Source organism: Larimichthys crocea, chromosome XIII (genome assembly GCF_000972845.2).
Source record: "Larimichthys crocea isolate SSNF chromosome XIII, L_crocea_2.0, whole genome shotgun sequence".
Taxonomy (NCBI): Eukaryota; Metazoa; Chordata; class Actinopteri; family Sciaenidae; genus Larimichthys; species Larimichthys crocea.
In genome coordinates this window covers 28,600,000-28,625,947 of record NC_040023.1, presented here as the reverse complement: position 1 = coordinate 28,625,947, position 25,948 = coordinate 28,600,000, and the positions used below count along the sequence as shown (strand labels likewise).

The 25,948-nt window shown below is 44.7% G+C and overlaps 2 protein-coding genes across 3 annotated transcripts in view; one reads left to right on the top strand and one right to left on the bottom strand.

Moving 5' to 3' along the window:
* ano10a (anoctamin 10a) overlaps nucleotides 1-4,501 on the top strand; it is a 32,428-nt gene extending 27,927 nt beyond the window's left edge. For both annotated transcript variants that reach the window (XM_010748299.3, XM_010748298.3), the window contains one exon: nucleotides 3,236-4,501. In XM_010748299.3, coding sequence (XP_010746601.2) covers nucleotides 3,236-3,277 — 42 coding nt within the window. In that variant the 3' untranslated portion in view covers nucleotides 3,278-4,501. The remainder of the gene's footprint in view (nucleotides 1-3,235) is intronic.
* An 882-nt stretch (nucleotides 4,502-5,383) lies between these two features.
* Nucleotides 5,384-25,948, bottom strand: part of snrka (SNF related kinase a) — a 45,909-nt gene continuing 25,344 nt past the window's right edge. The window contains exons 4-8 of the mRNA XM_027287176.1: nucleotides 17,030-17,242; nucleotides 12,926-13,060; nucleotides 9,340-9,538; nucleotides 9,148-9,251; nucleotides 5,384-9,058 (exon numbers count right to left, since the gene is read on the bottom strand). Of these exons, the coding sequence (XP_027142977.1) occupies nucleotides 7,840-9,058; nucleotides 9,148-9,251; nucleotides 9,340-9,538; nucleotides 12,926-13,060; nucleotides 17,030-17,242 (1,870 nt within the window). The 3' untranslated portion in view covers nucleotides 5,384-7,839. The remainder of the gene's footprint in view (nucleotides 9,059-9,147; nucleotides 9,252-9,339; nucleotides 9,539-12,925; nucleotides 13,061-17,029; nucleotides 17,243-25,948) is intronic.

The window sequence follows — 25,948 nt, the reverse complement described above, 5'->3', positions numbered from 1 at the left end:
GGACGCTTTAGTCCTATAAAATGATAGTCCTACAAAGATTTCTAGAGAAAAGCAGCAAATGTTGTCATTGGAGGAGCTGTGAAGCAGTGAGAGGTCAGCACTCATGTTTATTCACTTTATCTGTACAAATATGAACTTCATGTTGGCAGCTTGAAGTACACGCTACAGCAGAGTAAAAGGTGTCAACTGTCAGCTCTTATTCTAATTATTCTAATTATTTCAGAACTCTGACGCTGCATCAGAGCAGTTTGGCTGTCTGAAGATAAGACACACCCTGAAGCCAACAGGAATGGATTTTCTGTGTAGCTGCTGTAATATGCTGAAGTCTACACTCTGCCAGACTGGACCCAACTGAAGTTCAGCTCTTTGGCACAGTAACTTGTAGTACATTTAAATTATAAATCTACTCAGTTCATTTCTTCTGACTTTTAATCCTGATTTGATTCCTGGGCTTTGCACTGATCTGATACTCGTGTCACTCACTGACTGGGGTCATTACTTGTGTGAGTGTGTAAAGACTTAAACATTTCTTTACTAACAACTCTGTGAAACCCTGTGAGACAGCGTCCTCCAACCATTGTTCTGTTTGAATATTACTGTGTTGACATCAGTAGAACTACCTTAGAGCCTCAGTTTGCATTAGGAAAAAGTCAAAAGGTCCTTTGGAGAATGTGTAAAGATCTGAACTCCTCAGGTGTTCTGCTCTTTATGTGGACTGAAGTCTAATAATTCACGAGAAGTGCCAAAAGAAAGTTCTAATCATCCAAACAGCAGTGTAGGTTCTCTTAGTGTGCATTGTCAGACTGAACTTAAACTGTATGCAATCCACTACAAATGACTGAAGATGGAGTCTGAATCCAGGCTGTTGATTATCTATGTGGACATTAAGTATTTCTGCTTGTTACTGCAGTGATTGAATTGCCCCTCTGTGTTCCTGTGGGAGTCAGCTTGTGTTTAACCCCTCGGCTGCCCCTGAAGAATCAGCTCTGAAGCCGAACGGCTGGCTCAGCACAAACCCCCTGTGGATCGGTCTGCGGGACAGAAACTTTAATAACATCCAATTTAACTCGCTTTGCGTTTTGCCAGAAGCATGAAGGAATTAATTGATTAAAAAGTCACTCTGCCAAGATCAGCATGTAGGGAAGAGGGGCGCCTTCAAAGTCGGGGACTGTAATTTATTAAAGAGCAACCCGGAACTGTCTCTACTGTCTGCTACATCTTCACGTTTACAGACTGGCTCTCTGCACTCCTGCCTGACCTTGTGGACAGACCTCTGCTTGTTTGGACAGCTGTGAAAAGATCCGATCTGTGTTTCAGGATCAGGTTTTTGCTTACAATGTAACTCCAGCCCGCATCGATGGCGTCGAGCTCCGCTCTCGCGCTCCCGATGACCCATGATCCTCTCTGAGACATGTGCTGTCAGCAGAGCGCCACAAACAATACCTGACCGCCATTCCTGTATGTTTCCGTACGATCCAAACCTCCATCCGTGACAGACTCCATCTGCCTGAGACTGTCCAGACCCTGCAGAGCTGCTGTGCTGCTCACGTGTAAATGCTATTTTAAAAGCACTGCTCAGGACTTAATGTCATTTGGGGAAATAGAAAGAGACACTCTGCCTCTGGGCCACTTATGAAACAGGTAGCACCAGCCAGTAAACCTCTGACTGGCTGTGCTACCTGTTTACATTGTCAGAGTTTACGACCTCTTCATTTGTCAGAGGCTGAGCACAATCTACCCCTGAGGACGCTGCAAAGAAAACTCATTATGAGACATATGATGGATTCTTCCACCGGTCTTTACTTGTCAAATATATGAAACTGTTAAGACAGTAACCAGGACTTCAGATCCGGAAAGACACATCACTGTCAGCAGCAAATGAACAAACTACATGCATGGCTCCATGATTCTAGTTCTAGATTCTAGTTTGGAGAGGTTCAGGCGGCCACAAAAGTCCATTTCTAACATGTAGCATGCACTCATCACCTGTCCATCAACAGGAGCTCCACCTAAACATCTGGTGCTTGTTCAGTCTGCATACAACAGCTCTGAGCTCTGCATCCTCGCTGCTACTCTGCTCCCTCCACTTCTCTGGCCTCCTCCTGTGTCAGTGTGTAGTCTTTGTGAATTTAGTGTATATATATGGAGTGTGTTTTTGAGCTTTATTGTATAGAGACAGCTGAAGAGTGACAGGAATGTCGGGAGACAGAGATGGGGAATAACATGCGGGAAAGAGCCACAGGTCGGATTTGAACCCTGGGCTGCCGTAGCAGTGACTGAGCCTTTGTACATGGGGCGGCTGCTCTACCAGTCGATTCCGACTTTGTATCAAGATGGCAAGAGAAAAAGATGGACGTCACTGCTTAACTAGCTTGTGTTTCAACAGTGACAAGTGACATATGCGTTTCGATCTGTGGGTCAGACATCATCAGTAAAGAGGCTCAGACATGGAGGTTGCACATTTGATGAGCGCGATGCTCTTCAGCAAGTGAGAAAAAACAACAGAGCTCAGGTATCCGAGAGGTCAGTGCAGGACGTGATGAGACTGTCAGATGAGTCATCCTTCATCATGTTCTCCACATGTGGATCTGCTGTGAGTGAAGGGTCAAAGCTGTTCAGAGTGTGAATCACCTTCATCCTGCAATGAGACATCTATCCTGATAGTTTCATCAGGATTATACAACATGCTTTGATGAGTATGAAAACCAAGTGCTCAGAGACTTTGGACTGACGTGTCCAACAGTGATCACTACAACCATCATTAAAACACCAAACTGTTTGATCTCTGCAGTAGAATTCAGACTTGTAGAATCAATGCCAAGATGCAAGAATCAATCCAAGGACCAACGCCGTAGTAATTTGATTAGTCTGTGTCTGATCTCAGCAAAGATCTTGATGTGTCAGTGTCATTATTAATGACACAAACCAGTGTCCAGAATCACCAAAAAGACTCACACTGTACTAAACCCAGAGTAATCTTGAAGGTTAGCAGTGAGACGAACAGCCAAGCCGTTGGTGTTTTCCTGTAAACAGTACACGGATGAACACAAACCCTCGTGGGAACTCACACATTATCACATTGAGCCAGAAGGCTCCTGGGTAGGTGGGTTTCTGCACAGCTAACAAAGCAGGATGGATGCCAGCTCATCACACACACACAAACACACACTCTGCACCTGTCTGCACTCAAACACATCCTCATGAACTCGCTGCTGTTCTTCTTCGTGTGTTTCAGAAAATGCTCGAAACCTCGGAGCTCAGCAAGGTGGTCCAGTGAGGAGGAGAGGAGGGCCTGCAGATTCTGACCGAGACAGGCTGCCGCTTCACACAGCTTTAAGGCATCACACTGTTGTTTACACACATGTACACGTATGTATTACAACACAGTCACATGTTATTTTTCAGTTTGTGTGCGCTCTTTATCTGCAATGTCTTCACTGCATCGCTGAAGGGGGCGGGGTTACAGGAGAAACAGCAAACGGAGGAAGAGGTGACTGCTGTGTATCAGATGTGTTATGAAATATAGTTATGAGGTTTTATTTTGGGATGTTGAATACATAATGGGATAATTGGGATACATTTGATGCTGTATTATGACATATACTGTAACAAATAATATTTTATATTCAGAGACTGTTATTGAAAGTTCTCTTCTTAAACCACTGAAGTCACTTTGGGTTTAACCAGTACTGTGTTTTGGGATTATGCACATTAGAAAGGTTGTTTAGAATCATTGTTATAGGTTAGGGTTAGGGTTGGATAAAAAGGGTTAGGGTTGACTCTTCAGGGTGGTGGTGCAAACACAGTTAGCCAGCTTCACCATAGCCTCCATCTAATCAGTGACTGTCCTCGCTGACAGTTAAATCAGTTCAACTGATGCTCACTATCTCCAAGTATTAAAGCTGCTTTTACTTTATCAGCATACTGTATTCTCAGTTTGAGTTTTGCACTTCAGATATGGAAGCATGTGCAGAAAATCTAATGACACCTAATCAAGTCAAAACAAATTAAAATCATGATTTAAAAAACTCTAACTTGCTCCGGGCTGCTAAGGTAGAGTCAGTGGAGTCTGAACAGAGCTCTGTCCTATCAGGTTACAGTCTGTCAGTCATGTGGTCCGTGTGACTGAAGACCTCGATGCCTAGAGTGTTTCAGAGCTAAAGTGAAATGTTTAATGCAATAAATGTGGTGGTACTGAAATAATCAGAAGTATTGAGTGGTCATGTATTCAAACTTTTCTTCACCTCCACACAGAGTTCATGTCAGCCGTTGATTGTCGGGCTGTCTTATCTTAGCATGTGTCGTGTCCGGGGTCTGCTCCTTGACTTCTAGTTAAACCGTGCACTCTCTAACACCCCTGGTGCCTTGAAATGCAATGTTTGTTTTTCTATGCTCTGCACACACAGTCCTCTGTATTTACATACTGTATCTAAACTGATGTGGAGAATAAAGTGGATGGAAACCTCAGAGCTTAAATAAATGTATGAAGAAGGAAATTAAATGTGTGTCCAGCTGTATGTTTGTAGTGTTAGTGTGTGTGTGAGGAAATAAAGAGGCGAGTTCATAGAAAGATCAGCTCGGAATAAACTCTGTGCCATCTGCTCTGGAAGCTTCTGGGTCACCTGAGTGGTGAGCATAGAGTAAAAGTGTCATGTCGCATGTTAATCACCGCTGACTGCTTTTCAACACCTTCAGTGACCTGGATCACAGCCAGGAGTCTCAGACTTCATCACAATGTTCCAACCTGATTATAAAGCTGCACTGATTCATATCTTTATATCAATAATGTGTCAAATGACACGTAAGCCTAAAGTGACTGAAACTGGCTTCCAAATCTATGTTGCATTTTAGCACCTCTCAGCTCATTGTTTTGGTTTTCTGGCCCACAGCTCTACTTAAAGTCACATTTATGATCAGCTGTTTCCTCATGAGTCTATGATCCACCCATGATGTTAATACATGAACCAAACACAGATGTCACATTGCTGTCATACTGCTGCTCTCTTTTCGTTACCTCTTGTTGCATCTTCTAGAAGATTGGCAACACCAGTCTCCTGAACCGACTCCTGATCTTCACATTACGATATGGACGGAAACAAGAACTCATTTACATTTTCTTTAGCAGAACTCCAAGTTGTGTTTGCAGCAAGTGGCAGAATGAGGGACTAAGTTAATCTAAGGCCAACATGCTAATATTTAATGCAAACACATCTGAGGCTGAGTGCACTGTCGTTTGGAATGTTAGTTTTGCAGGCGTCTGGTCATAAACATAGAAAGGACACATTCAAATGTTGACCTCATGGTGCTTAATGAGACGCTCAGTCACTTCAGGTTTGTTCTGTTTGATAAGAAGAACTCAAAGAACACACACACACACGTACGAGACAGTATTCCACATTTTATTTTTGGATATTACCATAGCTATATGTAACTTCTGACAACAGGTATCAACTACAGAATAATACACTGAATATTTCTGTCAGTTCCATCTTTTTTCTTTTCTTCCTGTTTCTTTTTCTTCTGTTGTTTTTTTCTTTTTTCTTTTTTTGGTCCAATAACATTTCTGTGGCTGATTCTCTCTCGTCTGTGTCACTGAATGTCAAACATTGAAACACATGCACGTCATTCACCTGGATACAGCTGAGTAAGACAACAGTCAAAGAGACCTGACAGTATGAATAGAATCGTGTCATTTTTTCCTCACACGGCTTTATTTTTAGCTGAGACACCCATACAGTATTACTATTATCATAAGGCTAGATTACTGTACAGCTATGCACCAAAGGGTTCACTCGGCTGTTCTAGATAAAGAGCACCATATTTACATCTCTATTTACATTTGGTTTTTTAAAAGAAAACTCAAGACAACTACCAAAAAATAAAAGAACTAAAAATATTTCAAACATAGCTTTCCTTTTTTTTGTCTCTCTCTTTTCAGTCCAATGTGGCCATTTGTAGGTTTGGAATTTAAAAATGAAACTAATGAAAATGTTTCTGTACAGATAGCTGCAACACACGGTATAGCTTATTGCCAATGCCCTTAAAGAATTTCCCCGTTTCCCCCTTTCCTGTCTTTCATTTGTTCGTCTCTTGGCCAGCTCCTTTAAAAGCTGGAAGTCACGACTTTTTCTCCAAGTGAGGTCCTACTGATTTACCTGGTACACACACACACACACACACACACACACTCCGTCTGACTGATGAGGCGACACACAGGTCGCCCCCGTCGAACATTTTCAAACAGCAGATATTTAAAAAAAAAAAAAAGGACAAGTTTTAAAAATAAACTTTACTTTTGAACATACTGTATATATACACACTCGATACACGAGTCGACACGCTGCACCCACATGCAGTAAAGCTTTGGGTGACGTGTGGGTGCAGGTGGGACTACAAGAAAAACCAGCAGAGGTCAAAAACAGAACAGATTACTCGGGTGTTGGTAGTGTTTGTGTTTCCACACACAAGACAAGACGTGACTGACGTTCTCTACCAGCAAAAACATTAAAAATATGAATTCAAAAACAAGAATACCTCATTTTAAATAGACGCTCAGCAGTAACATTTCCAAACGTGTTGGTGATTAGCATTTTCCGCTACAGTATCAGTGTTGCCACCCATTTGCTGCCACAGTGGAGTGCACACGCTGCAACCGACCACCAGGGTTTTCTCTTCCCGTCCGGGCGCACAGCTCAAAACTGTGTCGCCTCTGCAGAGAGACGCTCGTCCGAAAATTTAAAGGGGTTTCTGACAGATAACGTTGCAGCTGGCGAGTGCACGGAGCTGAATTTAATGGACAAGACGTAATATTTTTTAAAAAACGCTAAAAACATAAATATGGAGTCAGAATACGTGCGTGGATTCACTCGCTCAGAGGGGAGCAGAGGGCGGAGGTGAAGGAAGGATGTTTGTCTGGATTGACATGGAGATGCTTCACCTCCCTCCTCCTCCTCCTCCACCTCCCCCAGCGCTACAGTCCACCACTCCAACCACCTGCTGCCAACTACGACAGTACACAAACTGACATCAACGGTAAAAATATTTGACATATTTTGAGAAAACGTTGAGTGTGTTGAGGATAAAGTTGTAAGAATCCAGTCAAGTTTATAAAAAAAGTCTAGAAAGACGTATTTCAACAACGAATCCATTAACAACTGATGATTGAAGTCATAAAAAAGTTAAAGTCACGACGTTCAGAGAAGGAAAATGTAGATTTCTCATCTGTAATCTCATTTTTTAAGACTTTGTTCTTGAAATGTGTTTCCTCACAAAATCACAACAAACTAACTTTAGTTTGAACTTTTAGAAAATATGAAACTTTTTTGGAGAAACTGTGAAATTTTTAACCGAAGCTGAATGCAAAGACAACAGGTTTGTACTCTGACTTTAAGCTCAACATTGAAACATTTTTCTCAAAATATTTGGGACACACACACACACACACACACTCTGTTGCAGCTAAAAGAAAGTGAACTTCTCCCACAGTGTTTCTATTCTATGTCCAGTTAGCGTCACACAGCATCATGTTGTTGTAAACGGTGTTAGTTGACTAACGTGAAGTGCAGCTGAACAAAAAACAACGCGCAGACGTATGAACGGAACAAATGAGGCGTACGGAGTCACGCGGCGCTCGGAGCAGCAGGATGCACGGCGTCCATGCTGAGCTGATGTGAGGTCAGCTTTCTGCTACAGCTAAACACAAGACGGCGTTACGCGGAGGAGGAGTGATGAGCAGCAGGTGGAGAGGTGAACGTGGAGGGAGAAGCTTGGTCTTCAGCTGGTTGTGGTGGCGGTGGTGAGGGCTGATGGTCCGCAGGGGGTGTCATGGGGCGGGGGGCTTCAGATGACCTGGCAGCAGCTGGCCGGAGCTGAGGTACAGAGCAGGCCATCCCTGGAGCCCCCGCCCCGCTGGATGTTGACGGAGATGGTCTTCTCACACAGAGGTAGTTGAAGCATGCCGTTTTTCAAAGTGCTCAGGTTGCTGTGAGCGTCCCCGCCGCCCGACCCCGGGCCATGCGGCGCTGTTTTACGGTGGTGATGGTGATGGTGGTGGTGGTGGTGGTGGTGCTGGTGCTGCTGCGCGGCATGTGTGCGAGGCAGAGTGGTGGTGGTGGCGTTGGTGGTGGGGAGGGTGATGGTGTCCAGGCTCCCGGTGGAGCCGATGCACATCCTCCAGGCTGATTTCTCCTGGATTTTCACGCTCCCTCCTGAGAGGCTGCGAGGGTCTATGATGAACTTCCCCCCTCCTCCTCCACCTCCACCTCGACCCCCCCGCCCGCCGCGGTGGTGCTGCAGCTGGGAGCTGAGGCACAAACTCATCAGCTTCAGGCTCTCCACCAGCTCGGTGCTGCGGCTGGCCGTGCGGGACGAGCGGGGCAGCGCGCTGAGGGAGGGGTTAGTAGTGCTACTGTTGTTACAACAACTGGAGGGGCTGTCCTGTCCTTTGTTGCCCCCTCCGCCTCCTCCACTGCCCCCTCCACCACCGTCACCACCACCGCCTCCTCCATTCCCACCCCCTCCAGGTGGACTCCCCCTGTCAGGACCAGAGGTTCCCCCTCCCTCTCCGGGAGGTTTGCTCTGACCCGAGCTGCTGCCTCCCCCATTGCCCCCCGAGCTGCCGGGCGGCCCCTCGCTGCTGTCCCTTCTGTTCCAGCCGTAACCGAAGCCTGAGTCTTTATCCAGACGCCTCCGGTGGCTCTCCGAGTCGTCGTCGCTCGTCTCGGAGCTCGAACACGATGACCCCCTACCCTGGCTCTTGCGTCGGTGGTAGCGCTTCTGCGTGGCCCCCGGGGACGAGGAGGAGCCAGCCCCCGAGCTCATGCTGCCGGCGTTACCGGCTATGTTCATCTTGAGGCGGCTGAGTTTGGGCGGCAGGCCCTCGTCCATATCGAAGTCGTCGTCCGACTCGCCCTCCTCCTCAAAGATCTGGTTGAGCACCGGGGCGCTCTTCCTGGAGGTGAGGCGGTTGGTGATGGAGGGGGGCTTGCGGCGTAGGATCACCTGGGTCGGGAGGGGAGACGGATCCTGCTCTTCCTCCTCCTCTTCATCCTCCTCCACCCTGAAAAATAACACGATTGATTTGACTTCATTTACAAGATCAGAAAAGAACACTTCACGTTAGAACTTGAAAATCCAGATCTGTCAGACCTGAACAGGCAGGTTCTCTGCTTGGCTGCTGCTGTGGGGGATGGTGTGGGGGCTCTGATGCTTCCAGAACCAGAACCAGGAGCCGGTGTGGCAGCACAGGCTCCCTGGAATGAGAAGAAAAACAGAAAGATCCACATGAAACAAACCGGACCAAAACTTATTTCATACGGTCGTTGATGAAGATGATGGTACCTGTGCTGGCGGCCCTGCAGAGTCGGTCACTGTTTCCTCTCGTCGGCCCAGCTCCATCAAACCTTTGGAGCGGTGTCCGTTAAGAAGGTTCTCAGCGCTACGGGCCGGAGACTGAGGTCCTCCGGCGTGGGAGATGGAGGAGGCTGCCAGGCTGTCCTCGATGTCCTGGTGCATGTCAACTCTGGTGGGCCAGGACTGCCTGTAGAGACGAGACAGTTTGCTTTGGTCTTTGGTGGTTAAAACCTTCCCCCAGAGGTATACCACACATTATGCACACAAACACAGATTGTCTGCAGGCGAGTGGGGCTGCAGGGAGTTGTTCTGCTGCAACATGCAACTGTCAAACCACATTCTTTCTGACCCGAGTGAGATAAACAAAAAAGAATGTGCCTCCACTGCGCTCTCACTTCGTTTGAAGTCAGGACCCTTTAACAAGTGATTCTGATTTCAGGTCATTTATGTTTACGCTGCTTGGCATCGCCTAATCGCTGTGCTGCACAGAGGCCGTGCTCTCTGTCTGTTTGCACTGTTAGCTGAGCTGACAGTGAGTGATGCGACGTGTGCTCAGACCAAGAAGAAGAAGAAGAAGAAGAAGAAGAAGAAGAAGAAGAAGAAGAAGAAGAAGAAGAAGAACGGGAACAGAGTTTGTAAAGATGATTAGTCTGAAGAGCTGTGTGTGAGCCTGAATATCACATGAACGTGATCAATAAACCTGTTCTGTTCAGTGTCTTCTCTCTAAACGGCTCAGGCTTCATGTATGGTTGATATCATTTGTTGCACAGATATGGTGCAAAATGTAACAATTTAACAACTCAAAGGTGATGAAGAAAGGTCAGACATCCTCCAAAGTAACACGTGAAGACAAACACAAAGATTCATGCTGTGATTTGGGATCAAGAAGAATTGTAGAAGAAGAATTGTATTTTTTGGCAAGCACTTCTCTCCTGCATGCTGCTCAGATTCCCTCTTACTGTCCGCACATCGAGGAAAGCCGTCTATCCTCTGAGCGCTCTCAGCCTTCAGTCTGTGCTCGGACACTTCCATCAGGCTGTGATTATCTTAGAGGTCACAACGGGTCATTTCATACAGTGAGATCAAATTTAAAAACAACAACAACCCACGGCTACCATGGAAATGATCACCATCACACATGAACACTGTTAGGCTCATTGAACCCACAAGAGTCTCAGCTTTCCAGTCAGAGCCAGTTCATGAGATTCTAATACTGTTCAGGGAGCTCAGTATGCAGAAATATTCAAACACAAAAGGCCAAAAATATTTAGACTGCATGCAAAGAGTGCATGTGTTTTGTCTAAAGCTGCATGGAGTCAGCATAAAGGGGACACCGCAGACCTCATTTTAAATCTGATATGTGGAGGTCAGAGGTCAAGAGACTTGAAAATGACTATACCAAGCTGAACTTTGTGTTTGTGTGAAGACAGCAGATACATTGTAGTCTGGCATATTTAAAGAAATAAAGCTGCTGCATATTCACCGCAGTAAGTTTGTAGTATTTAAAAGCAGGAAGCAAACAGCCCCAGTGACAGCACAAGACTCAAAACACTGACTGACAGGAAAGCCAGTTCTGTGTTGGATGGAACGCACGTCCCACAAACCAAGGCAGAGACTACGTCCACATTAAGACGGAGAAGTCTGAAACTGATACATTTGAACTTGTTTTCCACATTTGTAGTCTGCAGAGAAATCCCAAAACAAAACATGCTGACTTTATTCTTCTTTCAGTCCTCAGATGAAGTTATGAGTTCAAGCAGTGACTGGGTGAGGAGAAGTTCTAGCAGGCTGAACCTCCAGTCACATCTTCTATGTCAGAGGGAGTCAATTCTGATTTCAGGAGGTCCGGAGAGAGAACGTCCTCATGTAGCATCATCAAGTTTAAGCTGCATTAGAATTTATTCATTTATTTATTAAGCAGCATTGACTCTGGGTCCCATGTTCTAGGTCATCTGACAACCTCAACATAATTACAGCTCCTCAATTCTGAAGACTTCCTGCTCTCCTTGTCCTCTATGACAGTGCACTGAAGATCTTTGTGCTGTGTCATTGGAGGACGTCACCTTGGAAACAGTGATCAACCCGTTTCTGACATTTTGTGACCTTAACAACTAATCAACTAATGGAGATTAATGGATAATGACAATAATCGTTAGTAGCAGCTCCTGACTGATAGAGCTGCTCTGTGATTGGCTGAACTTACAGCTCGTCCACTCTGGCTGTGCAGCGAAGGCAAAAGTGTTAAATGTTCCCTCCATGTGAACCCAAGGCCAAAACAGAGTGGAGTTTAAATTCAGGCGGCTTATCTTGGACACACTCTCACACACTCTCACACACACACACACTGTAATCTGTCTGATAGGGGTCTTGCCCACAGTGAGACACAACTTGTGTTTAAGCACCGTTTAAAAAAACTGATAAAAAAAAAATCCAGTTTTGAGGATGTGTGTGGGTGTGCGCACAGTGGAACAGCCCCTGGTATTTGGGCCAGTCCTAGCCAATCAGCAGAGGTCTCCCTTAAACACATTACAGAGTGTGTTCTGGACCCTACAGCGCTGTGACGCTTCAGCTTCACTGATGAGGACTTTGAAGAAGCTTCGGGCGTGAGGACAGAGGAGGAGGACACAGTCACAGCCTTCACTCATCAGGAAGGTCCAAACACTGATGCAGGTAGCGTCAGTGTTTGAGCTGCTCACTGTTGCTATGTACATGCTGTGTGTGGAAAATCTAATGACTCATGTCACACTTGTGTCTCGTCTTGAGGGGAGCTTGTGCTGTCATCGCTAAATACTCTTAAACAACTCTAGAACATGACGTTCCCCTCACGTCCTTCCACTCTGCATTATTCTTGAGTGATTAGAAGAGCAGACATGCGGCATAAATAAACAACGATTCTTTAAATTGGCTGATTAAAGGATTTCTTGGACTTGTGCGCTCTGTGGAGGGACTCGTGCCAGTGTTTCACAACCACAGCTGTCCCTGCTGAATCCTCCTCACTCCTCTCTTCCTTATTTGTTCCTCTCCTTGTAGAAGCGTCCAGCTCTGCTCTTCCTCTTAAAGAGGAACAATGTTGGCAGGAAAGCAAGGAGGAAATACATTGACAGCTAAAGGGGATAAATGACCATCATGAAGGTGGACTGGAGTGGAAATGTCATCACTTAGCTCACCAATAAACAGGAAGAATGGACTTGGAATGATGATGGAACATGGAGGAGACTAAAGTCCGGATGGAAAACACTGTGAAGAATGTGTTGATGGTTCAAACTATTTCCTCTGCTGTGTCTCCCCTGAGCCCGGCAGGTGGAGGCCCGGTGAACCCAGAAATGGAAATGAAACCTTTGGAGATGTAACCCAGTCTTAAGTAAGTGTGTCTGCGCTCTGCACGCTGGAGCCAGACAGGCTGCAGTGTGAAGCGGTGAAGCGAGATAGGTCAATTACCCTCTTCTCTGCTCAGACCATGACTCAGATATGATGATGAGCGCAGATATTTCTTACTCTCTTCACAGCAAAGGACATCTTTGAAGTTCAAATATGAGCTGTGAGCTGAATATTTGCTGTGTCACTGTGTCTTTACCTGAACTGTGCCTTGATGTTGCTGGGACTGGAGGAGCGGGTCTGGACCTCCTTCTCCTGCTTCTCCCTCAGGATCCTCTCTGCCAGCAGGTAGTACGTGGCTGTAATGTGGTTGTATTTGTTGGTCTCCAGGGCTCTGAAAGAACACAGTCATTAGAGGGTTAGGTATGAAGCATATCGACGTGGGGGAAAGGATGAACAGACGCAGTGATATAGACAGTAGCAGTCACAAGTTTGGGCACACTATGTCATGTAGAATAATATTAAAAACATGAAATAACACGTGGTCAAACCAGAATACGTTTTAGATTTCAGTTTCTCTTTGCTTTGATGGAAGCTTTTCACTCTCTTGGTGTTCTCTCAGTCAGCTTCATGAGGTCGTCACCTGGAGGTGCTGAGCACTTGTTGGCTGCTTTTCCTTCACTCTGTGGTCATCAACTCATCAAACCATCTCAATTGGGTTTAGATCAGGTGATTGTGGAGGCCAGGTCATCTGACACAGCACTCCATTGCTTTCCTTCCAGTGAGTAAAACCGTGTGTGTGTGTGTGTGTGTGTGTGTGTGTGTGTGTGTGTGTGTGTGTGTGAATCTGACTCATCATGCCAAAGTAAAGATTTTCACTGGTCCATTCTGTGTTTCTTGGCTCAAGCAGTTCTCCTCTTCTTGTTGGTCTCTCTCAGTAACGGTTTCTTTGCACCAGTTCCACCATGAAAGTTGCCCATTAATTGTTGATTTCTGAGGCTGGTACCTGTGATGGACTTCTCCTCTGCAGCACTAACTATTGGTCTTTCTTTCCTGGGGCGGTCCTCATGAAAACCAGTTCCATCAGAACGTTGATGATGGTTTTTGTAACTGTACTTGAAGACACACTCAGAGTTCTTGAAATGATCCAGATAGACTGACCTTCATGTCTTAAAGTGATGATGGACTGCTGTTCCTCTTTCATTTGTTGAGTGGTTCTTGCCATAATATGGATTACTACAGTAGTCAAATAGGACTATTTACTGTATGCCAGCAATACCTCAATATATCATCAGGCTCTAACTATTTCATTATCAAAACATAGCAGGTAAACTTTCTGTTGACTGACAGACAACTTTAACACAAAACAAATGAATTATCATAATTATCATAAAAAACTTTCCACAGGCTGACAGCAGACCGCATGGCGACTGCTGGGCAGGGTTGAGGTGTGTTTATCCTGAGGGTGAATGTTATCCTGTACACGATGATTTAGAGTCTTGACTTGTAGTTTATGTGAGTCAGAACTGAAGGAAGAAGAATGGAAACCCTGCAGCCATCCAAACACAACAGAGACGGACATGTTCCAGCAGCAGCTCTGGCAAACACGTGTTATGGTTGAGGTTCGGCCAAAGACAACACAGTCCAACACTGAGGTGTTACCATGTCACAAGTCAGGCCCATCCAGCAGGTTGTGGTGCCAGACAAGGCATGCGGTGTTGGATGTTGACCCATCTAACCACAATGTTTAGATTAGCGAAGCTCCACCTGCATTCCAGCAGGCTCACCTGACAGAAGCTACTGCACGTTTTATTTGGAATTCAGACTGTTCACTCTCAAAGCATCAACTTTGCTGACCTCACTCTAAAAGCACAACCAGTCTGAGGACCACTTTTCACCACACTCTCAGGAAGCTTAGACAAAGGCCATCATCATGATTTATGTAAGAATCAGAGGCATTGTTTAAGGAGAGGCTTTTCCAGATAATAACACAACCTGAGCACGGAGCACGCAGACCCAGAGAGGACACTGTATATTCAGGTATATTGTCGGTAACTAAATGACACCTTTACATTTGGCCAAGTCATCATGTTTCCTCCTGAAAAAAGCAACCATACCACAGAAAAACAAAGACACTCCTGATAGGCTCGGGCTATATTACCAGGTTTGACCTACATGATCCTGTTACAGAGCGCTGTGAAGCCTGACCTGCTGACTTCTGTGACCCCGCGGAGCACAAGTCTGAACACAGAGAGGCACTTAGGTTAGAGCTTCACCTCTGGATATTAATGGAGCTGATTCAAGCCTGGAAACAGCTGCCAACAGCTGTACACACAGGACCAGTGAGAGCATTTAGACATGTTTGTGTGTTTATACTTTATCACTTTGAGCTTGGTGCTTGTTTGTGAATACCTACAGACTATCATAGGAGAAATCTTCTTCGGGAGCATGGTTGGTACCGATGCTCAGCCTGGATTACCTGGTAATGTGAGGGCTTTACAGATCCATCTTAAACCTGCCGACCTGCTCACAGATTCATCGGGTCTCTCTGAAGAACAGACGTGCTGTGATGATCCATTCTCTCATCCAGCTTCTGTTATCCTTTTCTTCTTATCTTTGTTTTTTCCCCACTGCAGAGCACCACATCAGGCTCCGTTTTGTTTACATCTGCTCTCCCCATGAGGTCTGATGAGGTGGTGCACTGCTTCCTGTGGCGCGATGATCTTTAAAAACAACATCTTGCAGTTTGTGATGCACCGTTATTTTCAAATCTTGTAGTAGTGTGGCACGTTTGTGATGAGGGCTGTGTATTTAAGTCTGAGAGCCAATCAGAACTCCTCCCCTGCAGATGAATGAGCGCTGTAGTGAATGAAAACCTTACAGACTTTGGAGATGGAGCTCTTTGTACGACGCAGGTCTCCGCTGTGTGACACTTCAGCGTACGAAAGAGAAAAGTGCAGCAGACAGGAGGAGAGAATGTAGGCCAGCGTGCAACTGTAGTAATGCAACGTCACGCGCTGACGCCACGGATCCATTAAAGATTGATGCTTAGCGGGAAAACTGGCCCATAGAAGCTGTGAGCTACAGATGTACACTTTTATCTCTGCAGCTAACACACACACTGGAGGAGACACACAGAAGCTCTACTGTCAGCCCACACACACACAAACATTCTCCATTTGTGTGTACACATTTTTGGGGAAATGTGTAATGTTGTAACTCTAAAAGGAACAGAGCAAAGACAAACAGTGTAAATGGAGAATGTCAACACTCAAAGTGTGTATACGTGCGTGTGTGTTTCTCTCTCCATCACACTCCACCGAGGAAGATAACTGTGAAACAGTGTCGACACCGACAAGTGTGAACTAGAAACCAGGACTCTGAAATCAACAGCTGCTCTTCCTTTAAAGCATCTCTCTGTCTCTACAGTAGAGTGAGACAGAAACAGGTGGACTCGCTCTTTTATTGAACGGTGTGTGTGATGACTGCCAGAGTAACTGCATGTGGCTACATGCAGGCTACTGTTCACTGATTGTGTGTGGGTGCAGAATTCTCCTGTTCACTTATTTTTTACAAGGATCTGAAAAGACTTGTGTTGATTATACACTGAGAAGTTCAATAGATAAAAGTCAAATTTACAATTTGCCTTTTCATCATCATCATCACTAAATTGTAACTGTAGAAAGTCAGGCATGGCTGCTGATCTTGCCCACATTTGCAGGACACAACCACAGTGTCAGCTACTGTGTAACTACTGCACACGTAAACTTGACCACTGAAAACACAACAAAACGAGACAGGCTGACATTAGCACTGTGAGAAACAACACGCAGCACAGCGAGCAAAGTAACAGTCGGTCATCAGTCAATCCAGTTGGCAAATCAGACGAGGGGATTACTTGGAAGTTGCTGATAGAAAATGAGTGTGATGACTGAAGCTTGTGAAAATCATTTCCAATGAACTGCCGTGCAGAATTTTGGCCTTTAAGCTCACGGATCATTTAACGTGCACCTGAGACAACACACACAGAGCTGTGTTCAGTCTGAACCTGCTGCTGGCTTTCATTAGAATTTAACCATTTGACTTGCCTAAGCACTTCTGATGTAATCAGGACTAAAAGGAAAAATATAGTTTGTCTTAATACATCAAATGGTATCATGGATCACATTAGCTGGTAAAGTATTTGGCAAGCTGCAACATATCCAGCATTAGCTGGCTTTTTAAGGGTACTCGATGAGGAGAGGCAGGTTATATGTAAACTATGTTACAAAGCACTGTTAACCTGTGGCGCTACCCTTATACCAGAATTAAACTCGTCTTTGTACTCCAGACTGAAAGACGCACACAGACACACACAACTCACTCGACTATTGCCTCTCGGTCTGCGATGTCTCCCAGCACCATACGCTGGATGATGCTGTTGTGTTCCTCCTCTGACAGGTTCTTGTGGGAGACCAGGGGAGTGTTGTACTTGGTGGCCGGGGATGGGTCCACACCTTGCAGCCAGGCATGGCTCTCAATCTCCTCGAGGGAAGCGCGTCGCTTGGGATCCCTCTGAAGCATGCGGTCTATCAGACTGAAACCAGGAGAAGGACAAAGGTTAGAATGGATCATGGGAATACTGTGAAATGATCTCACATTAGCAGTTTCAGTGATGTGAGTGCAACCGAGGGATGTGGTCTCGCAGACTACGGCTGGTTCTGGTTGATGCTGGTTGCTTTGGCAGCTTGATTAATGATCCCGGAGCATTTGGCCTGCTTTGGGGTGTAGGAGAGCAGCGCCCTGGTGTTCTGTTCAAAGCGAGAGCACATTAGACGAGTGACTTCAGCAGAAATAGATGCTGCTGGGTCTTCAAGACCCCATCTGCATGTCTGAAGTACTGGTGCTGGCTGACTGCTTCCCAGGTGCTTGAAGGTCTCCACCTGCTCCACCACCTGCCCCTTCAGCCTGAGGGGATGAACCCATCAGGACCATGTTGTCAGGACTATTGATGAGTGACTGGTGGGACTGTCACCTCACTCTTGTCTTACCACCTGTCTGCACGGTTACATGCTGGAGTCATAGCTGATTATGTTATGCAGGTTCAATGAAATAAAGTTTGAAACAGTTTGAATATGACTGACTGCTGCTGTAAGTGAATGGGAACGAGCATGTAAAATGAATTCATCATAAATAAGCATAAAGCACTCTAACCTACAGGTCATTCATTATACCATGCTGACATTTTAAGTCCACTGCATAATTCACAAACTGGAAATGTCTTTGCTGCCGTGGAAACCACAAAGATTTCAGTATCTGATTGTCTGTGAACGAAAATGTAAGCCTGGGGTACCCACAGAGGTATTACGTCTCACAGGTGCTTTATTCTATCATTCCAATTCCTCACTTTGTTCAACTTTTGTTCAAGTGTGTTTCTGTTTTATTAGTGCTTTTTAAAAATACCAATGCATCGACGTGCTGGGGGACCGCAGTGAAATCCCGTCACAATAAGAGGGCAGAGCAGCATCAGTGTGTCCTCATGACCACTAGAAATACTGCTCATCCCAAGGTAAGAGTTCAGAGACGTCATAATAAAATGTTTTACGACTATCAGAGTAAATGTTTGTTTAATTATACAAGGCAGCGTGTCAGAGTGTATGACTGACATGCAGTCAGAGCATGAGCAGGGCATGGAGTGGGTGTGAGGAAAAGCACAAAAGTAAGTGAGGCTTATCTCGAGGTGACGATTCCATAACTAATAATGTTCAGGGAAGAACATGGACGTGAGCATTCTGCTGTGATGGTTGTTTCTTACAGCAGTTCATTCAGTCTGTGGTGCTTGGATGTTAAACAGGTTGGTGGGACGAGGTTAAATATTCTTTTCTTTGGTGTTCTAGAAAAACTGTCTTGTGTGTCTGAATTTGCACAGTGGCTCATTACAAGTGTTCTTCTTTGATGTGAGTGCACACTTGCAGACAGAAGAGACTTTAGTGCCTTTGACATCAATGACATCACTTCCACATCGATTTCCTCTCGAGCAGTTTCTTTTCTTGTGGCTGGAGCAGTGCATGGCTGCAATTCTAAAAAGTCTTTACTGGTTTCACCCACTAACAGAGAACTCACACTCTGGTTTTACATTACAAGACAGGCAGAATAGAAGGCATACTTAGTGGAGTGCATGTAAATAGCCTGTTGTCTGTCTGTAGCTGTGCATGTTCACATCTGTCTTAAAGATCAGAGTAATTTAGCACATCTCATTAGCTACTAGCTATAAATTATTGATATTATAAATGAAACTTCTGTGATGCGATCAGCAAGAGAGAAGACGCGTCACTGTGTTGGAGTTGTTGGAACCACAGAAGCATCTTTACAGTTGTACAACTGTAGTTGATCAACTTTATTTTAGCTGATGCTGATCCATTTAAATATATCCTGATCGGCCTGGGACATTCGTGATAAAGGCTCTGCTTCAATAGAAAAGATGAAGTGACAAATAGTTTTGACAGCCATTTGTAAATCTGCCACCGGTCGCACTGAGTGGACACATTGTTTCTGTGGAGTAACCAGCGTTTCGGCTGTCTGCTGAACCGGGACGGATCCAACCTGTTTTGTTGGTATGTTCGGGGGAAGAGCTGGAGGCTGAATATAAAGTGAGTAATGTGGAGTGACAGACTGTGCTGCACGCTGACTTTGACAGAGCTGAGGATGTGAAACTACAGCTGGTCAGCTGGCAGCTTAAATTCCACACAACTGACACTGTTGAAAGCTGATATTGCAATTTAATAGGATTAGGTGGGTTATGGAATCCAGTGAAAAGAGAGAAGTAAGCCATCTTTGTCATCTGCATAATAAAGGCAGACAAACAGGCATTAATGTGAGGACGACACAGACTGACGCAGTGTGAAAACAGTGGAGAAAGCTTGTTCAGATGATCTCAATGAGGAGACTTAACGTCTACAAATCTATTTTCACTAACGGCAGGTGCTGTTTCCGGTAAACGGTACTGTGGGCTGACTTAGATCACATGTAGTACACAACTTGCATGATTTTAGTGACAAGAGGTTATGAAATGAACACAAAATGACCTAGAAAACATCATCTGTTTGAAATAAGTGATTTATTTAACGAATGGGACAAATTAATATTCAGGAATTGCACTCTAATGCTTAAAAGACTATTACATCTCGGCTCAACTGAGGATCTTGTTTTGTTGGTGAAACTCTGATTACCGGGCAAGATGGAAAGAAATTGAAGAAAGCATGTCAGGGGAAATTCCAATTCAGGCAAGGATAGGGGATGAAAGATTGATTAGAAACTTCATGTAAACAAGTAATATACGGATCAATGTGAGTCTGAAGATGTTAGTAAAAGCAGCATGCTCAAAGATTCTGAGATGGCGCTCCCATGACCTCAAATAAATGAGTTATCAGCTATGAGAGAAGGGCTAATCGTGGTCTCTCCTCATAGTGCACCTTTTTTTAAAATCAGGGGACAGTGACGAGTTTTGAGGCATTAAAGAGACGACATGTTTTGAACAATAGTGACTTCTTCAGATGTCTTTGGGTACGTCATCACATCACAACAGTTCTATTCCAGAGAGCCTAAAAGTGTTGACGAAGTGTGAGAATGAACTGTTCAAACATTTCATTAGCGCCTACAGGGCAGACTCAGAATAATCCCAAGACTTTATGAGGGACTCCAAGAGAAAGACTATTAGCAGCACCTACATTAAACTAAAATGGGAGAGCAAAACTAACAGTTGCATTACAGAGGAAGTCCGGAGAAAATATTGTGAATTTCTGTGAAAGATATCGAGCTCGATCTCTTGGAGAGCGTTTGGCTGGAAGAGAAATATTTTATTTCACCTGTTCAGCGGTGTCATCACTCAGGTTCCTCCAGTTGAGGGAGAATATGTGGCTGTCAGGAGGGGAACCATTATCACCTGTCCAACTGTAAATGCTAAAATGAATACATGATATTTGGGATGGGAAATGCTTTCAGTTGGGATGAACTGCTCTTTGGGTTTCTACACTCAACATCCGCAAATAATAAAACAAAATACGTGGATAAAAAAAGAAAAGAAATAAAGACATAAATCTAAATTAGAAGCCTTACTTCACTGACGTAGGTTTTGCTGTGACAGCTGCACACTGACACACCCATTCACCTCCGTGTTCACACAAATAAAAGTGAAAAACGTGTGCAACCGAGCTGGAGCATTTCAGCTCATTTTAGCTTTACTGAATTCATTCTTTTCCGGCTCCATGCAATCCTCAGGTGTATTTCTGCTAAAAGCACGAGCGGGGATGGAGGCTACAGGCTAACAGGCCGGGCAGAGCCGGGTGCTCGGCTGTCTGTCAGTCATGCTGGGGATTAGTCGGAGTGAACCAGCCTCCCCGAGGACTCCAACCAGCAGCAGCAGCAGTAACAGCAGGAGCAGTGGAGGGGAGACAGAGCATACAGCGTGCTGCTAACGTAGACAGATCCAAACAGATTGATGCATATTTTAAACACTCTGTAGAGATGCACTTATTGGTCGGGGTCAATGCTCGAGCTTCAGTTAGATTACAATCTGCTCGTCCTGATTAGAAAAAAAAATCTTTAATGCAAGACACCAGAATGTGTGCATGAAAAAAAACAAATGGCACACATTCAGCTCGACAGGAAAGGAAGTGTGGTTTTTACTGCCTCAAAGCAAAAGAAGAACACAAACAGATCTGTGCAGGGAGGCGCTGCTCGTGATACAAACACGATTCAATTGTTATTTTGAGATATTCAGGCCTTCAAAACACACTTTCACACACATTATTTTATTGCTTTAATAGCGTCATTGTCAGCAAATCACACTCTGAAGAATGCATGCAGTGACTGGCTGCTGAGAGAATTATACAAATAGTCTATTTTACTAGATCTGCTGACATCTTTTGACTGGAGAAGTTGGTACTGGATTCTTCCAGTCGATACCTTGAAAGTATTGCGTTTGGTGATGTGTCGACATTTTCCCAACAAATGGTGATAGCAGATCATTCTCCATCCCACTGTGTGTACTATGCCACTGAATCTGTCGCAGAGCAGCAGCTCTCAACTCATGTTCCAACAGGCAATATTAAAATCATTCAATTAGCAAAAGAAATGACAAAACTCATCCAAAGAATGAAACTGGTGACAGACTCGGCCAAACGCCAATGGTGAATATATATTCATCCAATCAGCCAACCCCGGTGTCGAGCACCAATACCCAGCCCTAAGCCCCGTAACACCACTTGTGATTGGTGTAGCACGTTAATTATTTGCCCTTAAATCCACACTCTAATGCTCAACAGTCATTTATTTTGCTGCTAGAAAGGGCAACAAAAAATAATCACCCCTGTAAGTAAAACACATCCATTCTGAAGCTAACCAGAGCTTGTGTACGCTTGGAGAATGAGTCTGCACATGTTCGCAGCAGCAGACAAGACCGGTGGTGTTACAGCGCCATCAGAAAGAAGGACGGCCTCTTGAACTCTCGCTCCATGTGGTACTCTAAGCAACACTTCCCTACAAACGGCTGTCTTGTCCCATTCCTCTCCTTCCCTGTCTCTCGGGACCTTTACAGAGAGAAGCTGCAGTCACACCGGACTGCCTGCTCTTAGATTTTCTTTCACCGCAGGTTACACACACACTCATAGTAGTGTATAATAAGCTAATCCACTCATAGGAGGGTGTGTGTGTGGATAATGTTAGTGTTTGAGAGGAAAAAGGCATGGATATTGTCTGTACTGCTCAACATTCAAACAATGGAAAAACAATAGGCAATGAACTGGCTGAATCCCAGTTCTGACGCATCTCATTGATGTGTGCAAGGCAAATAGAAAAAAGGAGGCGTGTGTTTGAGTGTGTGTGTGCCGTATGGTTTGTACAGTAATGACAGGAAACCAAGGAACATAGTGTTCTGTTGGCTTGTGATTGGCTCATAAAACAGTCCACACGATCACCGTCCTCTTGTCACACTGTGACAAAGACGACAGCTACGGTACGTTTGTCTGTTTCTACATTTGTTGATGGGGGTGGTGACGGTGACTGTGGCAGGGAGGGATGTAAAAAAACAAACATTTTATTTTGGTTCTAATCCCTGGAAATTAAAAATCGAGGATGACAAAAACAAACAAAAGCTCAAAAGGAAGAGGGTGTGCGATTCCGAGAGCGAGCCAGTGAATAATTAATTAATTGAGGCGCGTAAATGCATTTTCGGTGAGTCAACAGGGACTGCAGAGCAGAAACACAGAAACATCCGCACACACACACGCACACACAAACCACAGACAAAAACACATGAAGAGGAAAAAGGCAGGGCTGTCGATTCAGCGAGAGCAGCAGTGTGGACCTGGTGGGAACTGTTATCAAGAGGACGAGAGCATCCAAGTAGAGACTCGCAGCAAACCCTGACCTCAATTACACAGATGTCCACTCTGAACCAAAAGATCCAGTTCATAATCGCCTGCAGGCGGTCAAAGACGAGACTGTAAAAAAGCTGTCCCTCTAACCTCATCACTTACAAGGCCTCAGACTTTTCACTCTCTGCAGAATGTTAGCAAAGGCTGAATACAAGCCGCTTTGCCAATTAACTGAATAGCTCACCTGGCATGCAGCCACCTGTGTTTAAAGACACTCTGCATTCACTAGAGATGGAGCTCAGGCTCCACCTGCTATCAGCTGTAGTATTTACCTAATGATCCTCATTTTAAAGCTGCTGAAAGAAAAAAGAAATCACACTGAATAATTCAATAATTCATGTGCCATGATTTAGTAACTCTGCAGTTAAACGTGTGCAATCAAACAAACCCGCGGAAGACAGACAAAGGAATCTACTCTGCTCAACAGCAGTTTATCCTCTCGCCTCTTCTCAACACCTCTTTCAAGGAAAAGTCACAAGCAAGTGTGTGCCTGTGTCAAGGAAAGATGTATCCAACATCAGCATCAATAGATTTAGACCTCTTGGTTCCCTGCAGTGTCACCAACAAGTGATCAAACAGAGGGAGGAAGGGGAAACAGAGAACAGTGACGGCTCTGAAGTAGTTCAAAGTTTTCTTGTTCTTTCCTTCTCCTCCTGTACCACAAAACCACAATTTGCTCCTTGTTTTCCTCTACGAGATAGGATATGTTCATGACTCCAATTCTCTCCTCTGTGTGTCCGTCTACCTTCTTGTGTTAAGTAGCCCACAAACAGAAGGCAGTGGACGAGCTATGTTCGCCCAATTAGCAACAAGTCACACAAGCAGCAGACGCTGCAGAAGCAACCTGTGTGTTCCTTCGCTGATGCAGTGTTTACACTGTGATGCATCATGATATTAGTATCTAAACAACGCAATTTATATTCACTTGTGTCAGCAGCTCATACATACAAGTGCATTTTTCAGTGGACCTCCCATACTAACCCGCACACTCTAAATTTACAAACACAAACTGCAGCACAGAAATATACAATCTATGTTTGGAAACAGTGTTGCCATTCCAGGTTATCGACAAGGGAGCCTTTAAAGAAGACTAAAACCGGGTACAGGGTAGCTTTATTCGATAGAATTTCGCACGTCACAGAAGTCAGCTATCTATGGTCTACAGAAGTCTGAAAGCTGTAACCCCTAAAATACACTGCATGCGGAACAGCTCCGGAACGACTCCGCCACGGCAGCAGAGCCGATACGCTTCACTTTTAGTCAATGTGTCAGCTCACACAGTCTCCGGTCCTGCTGCGTCACAGCTCTGGAATGACTGGAACGACTGCGGCGTTTCTGATGTCTGGAGGTCCAAAAACAAGCTATCATTTACGACACCTCACATCCTCACCAGCAAAAAAGATGCGGCATGGAATGCCATTGCAGGAGTCAAAGAGACTACAGCCGGCAATATTGCGTGATTATGCGTGAATTCGCAAGATCTCGTGTGTTCTCGCGACACTCGGTGTGCATCACAAACGGATTATGTGTGAGTTGGCGGACGGCTGAGTACACTGTTGTTCCGGAGCAGAGCTGTTCCGTAGCCGTCTTGCATGGAGTGTATTTTAGGTGTAAAGTAGGACACGTTCTTGCACCACTAATGACCGAGCTATCTGACCATATGAGAACATAATGTCAAGTATTAGAGCGCATATATCCGTCGCTTGACATTGGCCTATTGCAGATGTATTGAAATCAGCATGAGTCAAAGTAATGCAAAGAAGGAGCCTTCCATAGTTACATCAGTGAGAATCCAAACAGAAATTCTATTTTAATTCCAGCTCAGAAAATTCACCTTATCAGCTGTGCAAATAATATCATGACACATGTTTTATCACAATCTGTTCTTTTCTGTTTCTTCAGCCCTCAACTTTGTTTGCATAGAGAAAAAAGTTGCATTTGCAAGAAACCACATTTAAAGATAATTATAATAATCTCTCTGTTATCTTTCAACTTCTCCGCTCCCTGTAAAACTATCATGACGAAGAGCTGATACCAGAGTTTTCCTGATACTCAATTTGTGGCCTGGCCAAATCATTTTCTGCCAACTAGAATGAAATAAAAGTTTTTGTGATCCTTTGTGTACATTTATCTTGCAAATGGGTCTGTAAGAGGGACTTGAGGTATGTTGCACATTTAGCCTCTTTTCCATCGATGACCATATCTACCAAAATCTTGTTAAGAGGACTGTGTGAAGCCACACAAATCTTATACTGTGGTCAGAGGACGTACTCCGCCATCAGCAGAGGCTGGTTGGGTGCCCAAACTTGTAACATGGTAAAAATATAAACCTGGGACTCAGCATGCAACAAATAGCTCTTGTGTTCTGAAGTCAAAGCCCATCAGATTGCTCACAGCTGCTTCAGCTTAGCACTTCAATCTAGTCAGATCTCTCGTTCGACTCAGGAGATAAGCGGTTACTTCCTGTGTCTAAAAATACTGCGATGTGCAGTGAGAGTGGAAATAAAGCTTTGGCATGTCGGGCTCAGTGGCTCTGATCGCTCACGCCCAAGAAACCCATTCATTACCCCGTGTGTTTTTGAGTTTGTCTAATCTGATCCATGTACAGGATGTGTATGACTCGTTACCAGCAATCAGTTCTGCAATAGGTGTGAGCGAGGGATGTTCAAAGCACAAATTACAAGCTGTGATACTCCAGAAAAATGACTACAGGTTAACAGTGAATACAAAAGTGTCTGGCCTGTCATTGACCTGAAAGAAATGTGTGTGGACAGAATGAGGCAGCTTTTTAATAGAAATAAACTGCATCATGAATATCTTCCTGATTACCGCTGGCTGAAGTGAGAAAAGCTGTCGGTTTGTACTGATTC